Source organism: Mustelus asterias, chromosome 16, assembly GCF_964213995.1.
Source record: "Mustelus asterias chromosome 16, sMusAst1.hap1.1, whole genome shotgun sequence".
Classification (NCBI taxonomy): Eukaryota; Metazoa; Chordata; class Chondrichthyes; order Carcharhiniformes; family Triakidae; genus Mustelus; species Mustelus asterias.
In genome coordinates, this window is record NC_135816.1 from 25,038,918 (window position 1) to 25,055,458 (window position 16,541).

Sequence of the window (16,541 nt, forward strand, 5' to 3'; positions counted from 1 at the left end):
CAACCTGTCCAGATCATTCTGAAGGATCTCTGCATCCTCATCACAGTTCACCCTCCCACCCAACTTGGTATCACCTGCAAACTTTGAGATGTTACATTTTATTCCCTCATCCAAATCATTAATATATATTGTGTTAAAAGCTAGGGTCCCAGCATCAATTCCTGTGGCACCCCACTAGTTACTGCCTGCCAATTTGAAAAGCACCGATTAATTCCTACTCTGTTTCCTCTCTGCCAAACAGTTTTCTATCCATCTCAATACACTTCCACCAATTCCATGCGCTTTGATCTTGTACGATAATCTCTTATGTGGGACTTTGTCAAATGCTTTCTGAAAGTCCAAATATATACCACATCGACTGGCACCTCCTTGTCAACTCTACTAGTTACCTCTTCAAAGAATTCCAACAGATTTGTCAAGCATGATTTCTCCTTCATAAATCCATGCTGACTCTGTCTGATCCTGCCACTGCTTTCTAAATGCTCCGCTATGAAGTCCTTGATAATGGATTCGAGAATTTTCCCCACCACCGATGTTAAGCTTACTGGTCTATACGTCCCTGTTTTCTCTCTACCTCCCTTTTTGAATATTGGAGAAACATTAGCTGCTCTCCAATCTGCAGGGACTGTTCCAGAGTTTATAGAATCCTGGAAGATGACCACTAATGCATCCACTATTTCTGGAGCCACTTCCTCTGTTCCTCCACTTCTTCAATTCACACTGAATTGTACATTTCAATGGGAACATCTGTTTTGCTTTTGGTCAGACTGAGTTAGATAAACCTGTATGCAATCATATTAGCACTGGGGGAATGCAGATGTACAATATGCACATGTGTTACACATTTATCACATTGTGTTTTGCTGTGTTGAGAAAAGATGAATCAAGAGATTTTTAAAAATATTTTATGGGAGGTGGGCATCACTGGCTCGGCCAGCATTTATTGCCCATCCCTAGTTGCCCTTCAGAACATAGAACATTACAGTGCAGTACAGGCCCTTCGGCCCTCGATGTTGCACCGACCAGTGAAACCAATCTAAAGCCCATCTAGCCTACACTATTCCAATATCATCCATATGTTTCTCCAATTACCATTTAAATGCCCTTAATGTTGGCAAGTCCACTACTGTTGCACACAGGGCATTCCACGCCCTTACTACTCTCTGAGTAAAGAACCTACCTCTGACATCTGTCCTATATCTATCACCCCTCAATTTAAAGCTATGTCCCCTCGTGCTAGCCATCACCATCCGAGGAAAAAGGCTCTCACTGTCCACCCTATCTAATCCTCTGATCATCTTGTATGCCTCTATTAAGTCACCTCTTAACCTTCTTCTCTCTAACGAAAACAGCCTCAAGTCCCTCAGCCTTTCCTCATAAGACCTTCCCACCATACCAAGCAACATCCTGGTAAATCTCCTCTGCACCCTTTCCAATGCTTCCACATCCTTCCTATAATGCGGCGACCAGAACTGTACGCAATACTCCAAGTGCGGCCGCACCAGAGTTTTGTACAGCTGCAACATGACCTCATGGCTCTAAAACTCAATCCCCCTACTAATAAAAGCTAACACACCGTATGCCTTCTTAACAACCCTATCAACCTGGGTGCCAACTTTCAGGGATCTATGCACATGGACACCGAGATCTCTCTGCTCATCCACACTACCAAGTATCTTACCATTAGCCCAGTACTCTGTATTCCTGTTACTCCTTCCAAAGTGAATCACCTCATACTTTTCCACATTAAACTCCATTTGCCACCTCTCAGCCCATCTCTGCAGCTTATCTATGTCCCTCTGTAACCTGCAACATCCTTCCGCACTGTCCACAACTCCACCGACTTTAGTGTCATCTGCAAATTTAGTAACCCATCCTTCTACGCCCTCATCCAGGTCATTTATAAAAATGACAAACAGCAGTGGCCCCAAAACAGATCCTTGCGGTACACCACTAGTGACTGAACTCCAGGATGAACATTTCCCATCAACCACCATCCTCTGTGTTCTTACAGCTAGCCAATTTCTGATCCAAACCACTAAATCACCCTCAATCCCATGCCTCCGTATCTTCTGCAATAGCTTACCGTGGGGAACTTTATCAAACGCTTTACTGAAATCCATATACACCACATCAACTGCTTTACCCTCATCCACCTCTTTGGTCACCTTCTCAAAGAACTCAATAAGGTTTGTGAGGCACGACCTACCCTTCACAAAACTGTGTTGACTATCCCTAATCAAATCATTCCTTTCTAGATGATTATAAATCCTATCTCTTATAATCCTTTCCAAAACTTTGCCCACAACAGAAGGCTCACTGGTCTATAATTACCAGGGTTGCCTCTACTCCCCTTCTTGAACAAGGGGACAACATTTGCTATCCTCCAGTCTTCTGGCACTATTCCTGTAGACAATGACGACGTAAAGATCAGAGCCAAAGGCTCTGCAATCTCCTCCCTAGCCTCCCTGAGAATCCCAGGATAAATCTCATCCGGCCCAGGGGACTTATCTATTTTCACACTTTCCAGAATTGTTAACACCTCCTCCTTATGAACCTCAATCCCGTCTAGTCCAATAGCTTGTATCTCAGTACTCTCCTCGACAACATTGTCTTTTTCCTGTGTGAATACTGACGAAAAATATTCATTTAGCGCCTCTCCTATCTCTTCAGGCTCCACGCACAACTTCCCACTACTGTCCTTGACTGGCCCTAATCTTACCCTAGTCATTCTTTTATTCCTGACATACCTATAGAAAGCTTTAGGGTTTTCTTTGATCCTACCTGCCAAAGACTTCTCATATCCCCTCCTGGCTCTTGGCTCTCTCTTTAGGTCCTTCCTGGCTAACTTGTAATTCTCAAGTGCCCTAACTGAGCCTTCACGTCTCATCTTTACATAAGTCTCCTTCTTCCTCTTCACAAGAGATTCAACTTCTTTAGTAAACCACGGTTCCCTCACTCGACCACTTCCTCCCTGCCTGACAGGTACATACTTATCAAGGACACATAGTAGTTGTTCCTTGAACAAGCTACACATTTCAATTGTGCCCATCCCCTGCAGTTTCCTTCCCCATTCTATGCATCCTAAATCTCGCCTAATCGCATCATAATTTCCTTTCCCCCAGCTATAACTCTTGCCCTGTGGTATATACCCATCCTTTTCCATCACTAAAGTAAACGTAACTGAATTGTGGTCATTATCACCAAAGTGTACACCTACCTCCAAATCTAACACCTGGCCTGGTTCATTACCCAGTACCAAATCCAATGTGGCCTCGCCTCTTGTTGGCCCATCTACATACTGTGTCAGGAAACCCTCCTGCACACATTGGACAAAAACTGACCCCTCTAAAGTACTCGAACTATAGTGTTTCCAGTCAATATTTGTAAAGTTAAAGTCCCCCATAACCACTACCCTGTTACTTTTGCTCCTATCCAGAATCATCTTTGCAATCCTTTACTCTACATCTCTGGAACTTTTCGGAAGCCTATAGAAAACTCCCAACAGGGTGACCTCTCCTTTCCTGTTTCTAACCTCAGCCCAAACTACCTCAGTAGACGAGTCCTCATCAAACGTCCTTTCTGCCACCGTAATACTGTCCTTGACTAACAATGCCACACCTCCCCCTCTTTTACCACCTTCCCTGATCTTACTGAAACATCTAAACCCCGGAACCTGCAACAACCATCCCTGTCCCTGCTCTATCCATGTCTCCGAAATGGCCACAACATCGAAGTCCTAGGTACCAACCCATGCTGCAAGTTCACCCACCTTATTCCGGATGCTCCTAGCGTTGAAGTAGACACACTTCAAACCACCTTCCTGCCTGCCGGTACACTCCTGCGACCTTGAAACCTTATTCGTGACCTCACTACTCTCAACCTCCTGTACACTGGAGCTACAATTCAGGTTCCCATCCCCCTGCTGAATTAGTTTAAAACCTCCCGAAGAGCATTAGCAAATTTCCCCCCCAGGATATTGGCACTCCTCTGGCTCAGGTGCAGACCATCCCATTTGTAGAGGTCCCACCTACCCCAGAATGACCCCCAATTATCCAGGTATCTGAATCCCTCCCTCCTGCACCATCCCTGTAGCCACGTGTTCAACTGCTGTCTCTCCCTATTCCTCTCCTCGCTAGCACGTGGCACGGGTAACAAACCAGAGATAACAACTCTGTTCTAGCTCTAAGCTTCCACCCCAACTCCCTTAATTTCTGCCTTACATCCCCATCCCTTTTCCTACCTATGTCATGGGTGCCTATGTGGACCACGACTTGGGGCTGGTCCCCCTCCCCCTTAAGGATCCCAAAAACGCGATCCGAGACATCATGGACCCTGGCAACTGGGAGGCAACACACCAACCGCGAGTCTCTCTCGTTCCCACAGAATCTCCTATCTGTCCCCCTCACTATGGAGTCCCCAATGACTAATGCTCTACTCCTCTCCCCCCTTCCCTTCTGAGCAACAAGGACAGACGCTGTGCCAGAGACCTGTACCCCATGGCTTACCCCTGTTAAGTCGTCCCCCCCCCTTACCTGCTCTCACTCCGAGTCTTTTTTTTAGGTTAGAGGAGGGTGGGATACACTACACGTGTAGTGTATCGGGTTTCCTCCCCATTCAAATTTATTGGTCAAAAAAACCTTCCCAGGCCTCTTCCTGTTTCCTGCTGCTCGGGAAAAAAACTCCAAACAAGTTCAAAATCAAAGTCTCTTACCTTCCAGCTCTCCTCAAAAGAATCGCTCCCCTCTCTGCTTGCTCCGGTGGAACAATGAGGTCGCAACTTCGAAGGTAAGTACCTTTTAAAGAAAAAAATCCAAAAATCTTCCCAGGCCTCTCCACAGCCTACATCCGGTTTCCTGTTTCCTGTGGTGATGAGCTGCCTTCTTGAACTGCTGCAGTCCTTGAGGTGTAGGTACACCCAGAGTGCTGTTAGGGAGGACGTTCCAGGATGTTGACCCAGCAACAGTGAAGGAACAGTGATATATTTCCAAATCAGGATGGTGGGCAACTTGGAGGGGAACCTCCAGATAGTGGTGTTCCCAGGTATCTGCTGCCCTTGTCCTGCTATATGGTAGAGGTTGTGGGTTTGGAAGTTGCTGTCCAAGGAACCTTTGTGATTTCTTGCGGATGGTACACACTGCAGCCACTGTTCGTGGGTGGTGGATGGATTGAATGCTTGTGGAAGGGGTACCAATCAAGCAGGCTGCTTTGTCTGGGATGGTGTCGAGCTTTCTAAGTGTTGGAGCTGCACTCATCCAGGCAAGTGGAGAGTATTCCATCACAATCCTGACTTGTGCCTAGAGGACAGGGTTTGAGTACTCAGGAGGTGAGTTACTTGCCACAGGATTCTTGTTCTCTGACCTGCTCTTGTCACCATAGGACTTGTATAGCTAGTCCAGTTCAGTTTCTGGTCAATTGTAACCCACAGGATGTTGATAGTGGGGGAATCCAGCACTGGAAATGCCATTGAATGTCAAGAGGCTAGATGGTTAGATTCTCTCTTGTTGGAGATGGTCATTGCCTGGCACTTTTGTGGCAAGACTGTTACTTGTCACTTGTCAGCCCAAGCCTTGGGTCTTGGCGCATTTGAACATGGCCTGCTTCAGTACCTGAGGAGTTGCGGATGGCGCTGAGCATTGTGCAATCATCAGCAACCATCCCCACTTGACCTTATGATGGAAGGAAGTTCACGATGGAGCAGCTGAAAATGGTTGGGCCCAGGACACTACTCTCAGAAACTCCTGCAGTGATGTCTTGGGACTGAGATGACTAACCTCCAACAACCACAACCATCTTCCTTTGTGCTAGGTATCACCCTGCTTGGGTATCACATGCTCTTAATGGAGCAAATATTTTCACAAAAATAAATATATATTGATGGATGTTCAAATATATATTGATGGGGTCTGGAATCTCTCACCACAGGTTACATTCATGAGGTGCAAATGCACAAGACTGGATGAATTGGAAGATGTGGAAGTGGATTATACTGGGGAGAAGGTAGCTGGTTGACCCTCTTTAGCTGACTCTGAGATTTTTTACAAATATTAAATATTCTAAGTTATTTGCATATTGATTAGAGGAATCAAAATAAATCTCAATTTCTCCACCTGATGGCAATTATTTATTTATTTTTACACATGTAAGAGCAGAAGTCTCTCAAACTCTCCAGTGAACACTGATTGAGAAGACAAAATCTTTGTAAGAAGGTGTTGGTTGTTGGCTGGTAAACATGGTTTGTTCTTTTAATCAACTACCCTTGAACTAGAATCTGGACTAATTGCACTGACAGAAATTATACAGCTGATATATCTAAGGTGGACTTTTTAAAACTTGGCATTGGATTTTATACACTCAAACTTCTTGAGTTTGTGGAATGTGCCAGCCGTGGTAAGGCCACCATTTTATAAATTCCTAATTAGTGCCTTTAATTTGGGGAAGATGTCTCTTGACTTTGGTTAGTGTGAATGAGGTTGGTTCCATTAATGAAAAGCTTAGAAAATGTTGCTTCCCATCAATGATTAAACATGGAATCAATGTTTTCTGAATTCATCTAATCTTTCAGTTGGCCTTTCCAGTGGGTAGCATATGCCTGAAATATGCTCCTGACATTCACATTCCATCTTCCTTTCGGAGCTGGGTTGAATCAATTGGGTTAAGAAAATGAGTGGGGAAAAGATGAATGAGCCCTCCAATTCCAAGGAGGGATCTGTTCCCATCGCATTCATATGCTTCATTAAAGATTTACTGATGGCCGGTAGTTTCTGAGCTGTCCCAACCAAGGAGGATGGCTTGCAATGTGACCAATTTACCAGGACAGAGAAATTACAGAAAGGAAAGGGGATTAGATTTTTCGAATGGATTGTATGTTTTTGCATTAAAATTCACCCTTTTTAAATTGAATTCTGTAATACAAATAGAACCTGTCCTTCACAGGATCTGCTTTGAATATATTTCACAAAGACACTAGAGTTTGCTTCATAGAAACAGAGAAACTAGAAGGAGTAGACAATTTGGCCCTTCGAGTCTGCTGCACCATTCATTTTGATCATTGGCTGATCATCGAATTCAATATCTTGATGCCCCTTCCCCCATACCCCTTGATGCCTTTAGCCCCAAGAGCTATATCTAATTTCTTCTTGAAATCGCACAATGTTTTGGCCTCAACTGCTTTCTGTTGTAGTGAATTCCACACATTCACCACTCTGTTTTGTTTAGATTTTGTTATCTAACTTGGATGCAGAAATATATAGATCTTACAAATCTGCTTCAGATCAATAATTTTTGTCAAGTATTCTATAGATTTATAAGTTCATCAAATCAATATAGTTTAATTATGTTGTGTCCATTTTGTCGATTATCTGCTTTGCTGGTTTAAAATTTGACTTTACATTTTTACAATTTTTTTTTATAGGTATGGCATTTATTAGAGTGAGGTTTTGACTTCTCTCACAATATGCCTTAAAGTGGGGGTTTGTCTTTGACAGTTGCTTTTATCATTATTTCATTTCCATTTCCAACTGTGCTATTTTAAATTGGCCTTGTCAGATTTAAATCACGTGCAGTTGCATAGAATCCCTACAGTGCAGAAGAGGCTATTTGGCCCATTGGGTCTGCACCAACTCTCTGACAGTGTATTTTACCTAGGCCCTTCCCTCCACACAGACAGCCACCCAAGGCCGGAATCAAACCCGGGTCCCTGAAGCTGTGAGGTAGCAGTGCTAACCACTGTGTGCTGCCCTACATGCTATTGGCTTTTGCACAAGTGGCCCAAGGTTATTCATTGCCCAATTTCCAGTTCCACCTTGTATCTGCCCTCAGCTCTCGCCCACTGAAATGGAACTGCTGTATGTCCTAATTATAACTGAACAATGGTAGATGCAAAGTTGTGAGAATTACAATCTCTATAATGCTCACAGTTGTTCTGGAATACATTTCCCTTGATGTGCAGCTGAGGGAGGAGCCATGTAAAATTTTCACTTCCACTCAGCCCATTGGGTTTTGGTGCACGAGATCCAGATGCTCGGTGGGCCAAATGGTCTCCTTTTGCACTGTAGGGATTTGTGTCTCTTTTTTCAGCAATACTCAACTTTACAACTAATTAAGTACTTTTGAGGTGTGATGTAGTGAAAGCAAGCATCATGGCCACGATTTTACCGGCTTGCCCAACACATCGATGGGTGGAGCGAGCCATTAAAATCACACGAGAGCCAAGGAATCTGGATCATGCCAGATTTCTTGGCTCTCGCAATCTTATCGGCACCGGAGATCCAGCACGATCAGTCTCTACTGGAAACGTTATTTATTTACTTATGTAATTTATTGAAATGTTCATTTGCATGGCATTAATGAGCTTGGAACATTATCGTCCGGGCTCACGTCTTTCTGGCCTCGCCAGGAGAGATTCTGTCTGGCGAGGAAAACACCTGCTCCCCAGGAACAGGGAATAGTTGTATTGCCCTTGCTGGTAGAACCAGAGGCCATTGAGGTTCCACCCCGCCCCCCCCAGCCTCCTGCCCCCCCCGCCCCGCCCCCCCGCCCCCCCCCCGCCCCGCCGCCCACCCCCCGCCGCCCCGCCCCCCCGCCCCCGCCCCCCCCGCCGCTGCCCCGCCCCCCCGCCACCCCCCCCCCCGGCCGCCCCCCCGCCCCCCCGCCCCCCCGGCCGCCCCCCCCGGCTCCGCCCCCCCCCCCCAAGGAGGTTGATGCAATAGGAGTGCCCCTTGGGCAGTGCCAACCTGACACTGCCAGCCTGGCACCTTGGCATTGCCCACTGGGGCAATTTTGGGGCAGGGCCAGGCCAGGGCAGCCTGATCGGGAAGGGAGGGGGCCCGCTGTGATTCCGCATTCGAACAGTGGAGGAAGGAGTGGGGGGCCTGCTGCTGCTCTGCAGGTGATCAGTGGGAGGGGTGGCAGGTCAATATTTTCGGACGATGTGGGGCTCGCGATCTGCCATGGGCCCCTGCAAAACTTGGGGGGTGGGGGGGGAATGAGGTGGGTTGAGGCCAGCTGCAAATGCAGAGGCCTGACAGCTGTCTTTCTCTGTCAGGCCTCTGCTGTTGCAATTGCTCATGTGCAGCCATAAGAGGTCTGTACATGCACAACAGCTCCGTCTGCTGCTTGATCAAGCTGGCTGGTGAGTTAAGTCCTGCCCAATGCCTCTAGTGGCTGGAAACAGTCCAGCCCACTTTTTCATGCACTCTGTGTAAGGTTGGGTGTAAAGAATTGCCCAAAAATTGGATCTGAAACTCTCCCATTTTCACGCTAGCTGGACACTTGGAATTTTTCTCATAAAATTGCCCCCAATGAGTGCATGCTGCATCTTCTAAATAAACCAGAAAGAATTGAATTCTGAAACTACTGCTCAACAATTTTCACAGTATGGTCAATATGGGACAATGAGTGGCAAGGAAAATTCCGTCAGCAATAGGAAGAGCTCAAAATGCTTGAGATAGGGAGGAACTGCAAGAGCCACACTGTCTTTGTATAAAAAGGAATTGACACCAGGATTATTTACAATTTGTATGACCACTAATAAAGTGTTACTGATGTATGGACCTACACACAAGTCATAAAACAAACAGGATTGAAAACATTGATGTTTCTCAAAATATTACAATTTTATTTTTTTGCTTCTGTTAAGCCTCCTTGTCTTGTACAAATTGAACAGAAGAGCTCCACCAGGAACAGTCCTGGGTTCAAGAATGAGGCAGCTGGGCTTCCAGTATTTTGCTCAGTATCAGCGCTTACATAATTTAGAAAATACATATGTGAATAGAATATTATATCAACTAACACAAAGTGTTGAGTCTTGTACCCCTAATGATACAACGAATGAAGGATCTTTTCTTCAAGAATACAAAATATTGTTCTGCTTAAATAGCACCAATAATATCACAGTATTTAAAGCATGCCAAGCTGATTTCTTTAAGAATAATGTTTGAGCCCACCACAGAGAAAAATATGTTTTCCAATTAAATATGTTGCATTTAATTCCAGCTAAATTTGGGGATTTCTTTTCACTTCAGACCAGTTTTACCATTACATCCCTTCAACCTAAGATGTCTCCTTTCCAAAAATAAATAGTTACAATTAACTAGAAAAATGTCTTTTTCTGTGGTGGGAATTTTTATTAGCTGCCTTTTAAACAAGTTACTATTCTTCCACACATCCCGAATATTGCACACGCTCCCCGACTCCTCCCACCCCTCCACACACACGAACACACCACACTTCATTCGCTAATCAAGCAACCATACAATTCACACATATGCACAACTTTCTAAAAAATCAGCTACTTGAGATACTTCAGCCTCTCAATGTTGGACTATCCAGTAATTTCGCTGTGAAAGATTTTAAAGGACTAAAAGTTTTTAATGTCGGGTTAGTGCCCTTTCACTACAGACTTCCTGAAGCACTGGCAGCATTTCTGAGCATTTTCAATAAGCTTGTAATTGTTACATTTTAGCACAAAAAAATACTAGTTGATCTCTCCTGTTACTCTGCACAAATAATGTAGTCTCTTCAGGTGAATAATTGGGACAGGGCACATAATACAGTGGCTTTTCTGAAGATATCTATTCTTCCATATCTCCTTCAATCTTGCTTTTCAATTTAGTTATAAATGAGTTTCTCCTGCAGGAGGCTATTGTGCTCAGAGATTTTGTGGGATGTTATACTCAGTGACAGTTTAACCAGGCATTATAGACATTCCATTATCGATATGGGCATAGGATTTCCAAATGGTAAAGGCCATACGTGCAGATGCAAGCTTTGTAATATTTTATATGAATATTACTCCCACATTATATTTGGGGTGAATGTTCAGCTATTAGAGGAAATTATTCCAAAATAGCTGAAAGGAATAGAGCCAGTAAGTTTTAGAAGATGAATATTGTGAGTCATTTAATCCAAACCATCACTAAACAAAAGTAGCATTTCAGTCATTTTAATAACAGCACGTGACTCCTTTAATAAACTACTGGGAAAACCGTGCTTGCTAAATCCCAGATTCTTCTAAACTTCGGAGAGATGCATTGCAATTGTAAGAATTGCATCTTTTTGTTTCTTAAATCCTGTTTTCATTTTTGATATGATCATATTTTGACTTTTTTCCAAGTCCAGTGAATTGAGATCTTAATTTAAGGTAGCTTTTTAGGGCATCCTGGATCAATGATACTTTATCTTCACAGTCTGTAAAGTAGCTTGAGTAACTTGTATCTGTTTTAACTTCCTCCCCTACCTTTTCTCAAAAAAAACTTCTTAAAACATGTTTAAAGTTCACAGTTGTTGCTTCACATGAATTTGATTTTACACTTCTTACATCACTACAGAAAAATAAAAAAAAGTGTCTTTGGTTAATTTCATCAAACATTTAAGCTTGCAATTTCACAAGTAAGTACCAGATGTTTCTGGGAATGCCTTAAGAAGTACAGGAACACAATTGACCTATGAGCTATTCACTATACATTGAATTAAAATATACCTCTGTGCATGTGATGTTTATATCGGAGACACCACTTCAGAAGGCATCTGAATTTAAAAGCGGCACATATACTCCAGTAACAGTGTTGAAATAGCTATGGGTGAAGTTGAGTGAAACCTAGGAGTCTAAGGTCAATGGTATGCTGAACTGTATAACCAGAACAATGGAATGTAGGTGAGAGAAGGTCATGGTCAAACTGCACGGTGTTCCAGTCACACCACATCTTGAATACCGTGAATAGTGCTGGCCACTTGGACACAAAGCAGATGGTCATGCACTCGAGGAATAGATAGATGATCCATGAATTTGAGTGTTGGAGGACCAAGCCATGTGAATAAAAACAGAAGAAACTTGGGCTTTTTCAATCGTTCGTGGCCTGTGGGCATCACTGGCTTGGCCAGCATTTATTGCCCATCCCTGAGGGCATTTAAGAGTCAACCGCACTGCTGTTGCTCTGGAGTTACATGTAGGCCAGACCAGGTAAGGATGACAGATTTCCTTCCCTAAAGGACATAAGTGAACCAGATGGCATTTTGTGATAATTGACAATGGTTTCATGGCCATGATTAGACTTTTAATTGCAAAATTTTATTGAATTCCAAATGCACCATCTGCCATTATGGGATTTGAACTCGGGCCCTCGGAGCATTCCCCAGAATGTCTGGGTTACTGATCCAGTGACAAAACCAGTGCCTCCCCCTGAAAGTATATGTCTATGCTCACATTATTTTTCCAAGGTTAGCTGAGTGATTGGAGCAAAGTGAAAGCTACAGAAAGGAAAAGTAAGCCAAATGTCAAGAGGCTCTTTAAAGAGTGATCAATACATGGAATGAAGACCCTAAGAGGCTGATAGAGTAGAAAATCCTGCAATCGTTTCAGAATCAATGGATGATGGATGGATGAACTGAGAATGGTCAAATGGTACCTGTTTTTCTGTGAGTTTAAGATGCTGTTGCCAAAAGAAAAAATATCAATAATGCAGAAAACATAAAGCATATTCTATGCCCAGTGGCCACCAGATGGAAATAGTGCACCGTATTCCTTTAAAACAGTGGCCAGGAGTTTCCACTAGATTGTGCTATTTCTTTCAGTGCCGTTCATCCACAAATCGACCAAACAACACAAAAGGCGATAGAATTTTTAAATGCAAATTACATTTAGCGCAGGTATAGTTCCTGCGATCGTTGCATTAATTTAAACACCATTGAGCTGGAAGCCGGTTCCGCCCGGGAAACTTGCCATATGCAGAGATCTAATTAATTACCATGGCGAGCTTTACCAATTTCACTTGTTTGCAGACCTTCAAGGCTCTTGACATTAAGGGGTTTTTCTGGCCAGAAGGACACTAACAGAAAAGATATTAAAATATTTTATTTTTCAGTTCACTGAGAAATTGACACCACTGAAATTGGGTAAAGGTTCTGCGCAGCTCTTAATCAATTTCAGCTTTTTATAAATTGAGTTACAGAAAGTTGGTGGACTAGATGTTCTTATTAAAAACGTTTTTTTGTGATAAACCCATTTTCAGCTGTATGAATAAAACTGCTCAAGGTAATATCAAAGGATGTCTCTTTTGTCACACCATTACTTAAAAGCAATACTTTATAAAATGTTGGCAAGTTGTGCTACTTCACAGCAGAATTACATTCAGCGATAGGTAAATGAGTTTGAGTGGAAACTTGAGGACAGGGAAGGGGGGGAGGCGGCGCGGAAATCATGTCTCAAACTAGCACAATTTGTTGTCTGGGTCACTGATTCTTGCCCAATGTGGAAACCCTTGCTCAGTATATTAAAGAACATACATTGAGTAATTGCAAAAAGGTAGAAACCATATTGCTTGCGATGATGGGAGACACATAGAACACTCATGAATCCATTAGACCCCAATGTTGCATGACAGCAATGAAGTCCACAAGACCATCCCTCCCCTCTCCTCGTGCATGCCCCCTCCAACATAAAATGCTTGTGAAGAGGGAGGAGTGAAAAACTTGGGGGGGGGGGGGGGGGGGGGAGAGAGAGCTGGCAGGAGGGTGTTTGAAATATTCTGAATGTAATAAAAGTTGTCGACGGCTTATAACATGCAAAAGACAATGGCCGGAATTTTCCAGCCATGCACGTCCCGCTGCCACTGCCATGGAGGACGGAGAATTTGGCGCTCAGCCAAATCTTCATTCACTGCGGCGTGATGGGAGAATCCCGCCGGTGTGAACGGCCGGAAAATTCTGGCCAATGATTTCCCACTAATCACTATGTGGGTTTAAACACAGTGGCCACATCATGGAAAGAAGCATGTTTGACTTACGGTTGTCTGTATTCCTGTCCCGAGGATTCAAGTGTAACTTAAGTGTAAATCGCTGCATGTGAAATTACTCAGGGTAAGAAATACAAACATTGCCTAGTTTTGATGGAAGAAGTAAAGATACAAGTGTAATCTTTTCCTATAGGAGGATATTCTGTTATTGTAGAACAGGGGTGACGAGAAGAAATCTTCCTACTTTCCACATCAGCGAAAGGCATCTGAGTTGTAATGCTCCTATCGAGCATAGCTTAATCACTGGAAGTATTCAATTTACTCTTGTATTTAAACATGAAATGCAAATAGGAGCTTAATTCTGTTTAACTTATTCACGTATATCTGGTTGTAATGAAACATTTCCTTTTTAAAAATGAATCTGCGGTTTGTTTAACTCCTCCTACTTTGGGTTCTTCTTACACATTGTCCACAGGCTGTAGTGGGGGACAAGGAGGAAGGTTTTCAGTTAGCTGTGGTGCCACTGTGCTGCTGATTTCCACTGCAGCTGCAGTGAGGCCACTGTAAATACCATCGGCTTCTGCTTCACTTGCTTTCTCTAGAGCTCCACTGTTGCTTATCGGAGCCGGTTGGCTAGACCACAGCGCTCCCCTGGTGGGCAATTGAGACTGCGGATCATATTCCCTGGAATGAGTATAAAGCATTCTTCCGCTTTGGTGCCTCACAAGACCTGAATTTGCAGGATCAAAGATGTAAACTGTATTGAAGGCGGAGGCCATTGCTGGAGGCAATAAATGTTGTGCCACAATGTTCTTACAGTAGACAAAGTCCAAATTGTGAACCTAGAAGAAATAGATGATTAAATACATTTAAATCAGTCTTTATGCTTAGACAGATGAGCTATTTTATAATAATACAAACCTGCGTGCTTACTGAAGGGAGGGAGGGGAGGGCGATCTTACCAAAAAAAGTTCTGAACGAGTGTGAAAGAGTTTCAGATCTGTTTTTTTAACAAGGCCACAAATGAAATCTTATGGCACTTTGTGCATCATCTGGTTCCTGCCAGGAGAGAGCAGGATCCTAAGCTCGCCAGAAGGCCAGCGGTTCATACTAGAGGGTGCAATTGCACATGGGCAGATCTCTGTTCAGAGAGATCTGTCAGTCAATCCCCAGCACTCTGGATATCACCCTTCCCGGATTACACTGGATATCCGGGGCAAGTAAGACCACAAGAGGTGAGGAACCGGACAGGAAATCGATTTTCCGCCTTATTGTCTCGCCCCACCCATCGACCGGTGTGATGAGCTGATAAGATCACCCCCTGGGTGTTTCAGAATTACAAAAAGAAATAACATGGCACCAGTAATCTTATTATTCATTATCTCATCCTCTTCAAAGGTTTATCACCATTTATTATTAAAAAGGGGTTCAAAAGCCCAGAAAAATTTAACTATTAGAGAAATTACGACAAATAGTTACTTGGTAGTTCAGAACTTGATTATTGCTGGAAAGTGAGACATGCTGTCGAAGCTTTCCATCTTACATTCATTAGGACGGACACAAGAACTCCAAATTCAAAGGAAACAACAATTTATACTGCCTGAGAAAACAGTGCCAATTGGTTGGCAAGTGGACTCTGATTAGACGAGGTATTGGCATGAAGAATGCACCAGTGGACAGTTATCCCCCAAGCTTTGTTTAAGTTAAAAAAAGACAAAGTCAACTCTGATTGGCCAAGGCATTGCCATAGGAATGCACCAGGGAACAGTTGTCTTCCAGTCTCTTGATTAATTGAAAAAGTGTAATGCCTGGACATAATCTGTTTGCAGACGACATGGCCTCGAGTATGAATATTTGCAGCTTCTAGTGAGCCTAAGTGAACCACGTTGCCAGGCCAATTAATAATATAAAGTTGCTTGCTAGTGTGCACTCAGGTTGTTCAGTAAGTGCTGTCCAACTGGAGAATCACATCTAATTTTGCTAGCATAGATTGATTGCACATGGTCAATACTTTGCCTGTTGTTAACAGCTGAAGTGATACTCTGTTTGATAAGACACACCAGTTGCTGAAACGTAAAGCTTACATACCTGGCAGCACATTGGTCCTGAAAAGTGCCGAATGTACCTCAAATTACCCTGGAAGGGTAAGTTGCCTCAAAGGTTTGAGCAATAGGTAGAGCTAGCCATTGCACTGCTGCTCCTATCCAGTAGCAACACTTTCACTAACAGGATGCTGCCATCAAGCTTACGCAGTATGTTTACTACAAAAATGAGCAACGTGGTATATGAATTCCAATGCCGGTGCCAGTATATAAAGGCCAATGATCAGTGAATCTGTTCGCAACAGGCAAAGTACTAACAATACTCCACAATCCATTCTCTTAAAACTCAGAACATAGTGTCCAACATTAAATGTGATTGTCCAGTTGGACAGCACTTACTGAACAATCCTGAGTAGCTAAGAATTATACTAACAACCAATTTAAGAATATCAATTGGTTTGCAATGTGACTCACCTTCGCTTGCTAGAAGTCACATATATTCATGTTCAGGGTGTATCCTCTACTAATAGAGAGAACATGCCCCAACATTGTTCCTTTTTCAATTAAAAAGGATGGGAGATAGCTGTTCCCTGGTGCATTCCACATAATGCCTCAACCACTTGCCTTTGCTAAAATTAAACAAAAACTTGGGGGGGGGGGGTTAAATGTTCTCTGATGCATTTTTCATGGCAACACCTCCACCGGAGTTCACTTACCAACCAATCAGCATCCTGTTCTCATGCAGTTAAGTTGCCCTTTCATGTCA

The 16,541-nt window shown here is 43.4% G+C and overlaps 1 protein-coding gene across 3 annotated transcripts in view; it reads right to left on the reverse strand.

Moving 5' to 3' along the window:
• Positions 1 to 9,600: 9,600 nt before the first annotated feature.
• ccni2 (cyclin I family, member 2) overlaps positions 9,601 to 16,541 on the reverse strand; it is a 33,624-nt gene continuing 26,683 nt past the window's right edge. For all 3 annotated transcript variants that reach the window (XM_078230784.1, XM_078230785.1, XM_078230783.1), the window contains one exon: positions 9,601 to 14,575. In XM_078230784.1, the coding sequence (XP_078086910.1) occupies positions 14,192 to 14,575 (384 nt within the window). In that variant the 3' untranslated portion in view covers positions 9,601 to 14,191. The remainder of the gene's footprint in view (positions 14,576 to 16,541) is intronic.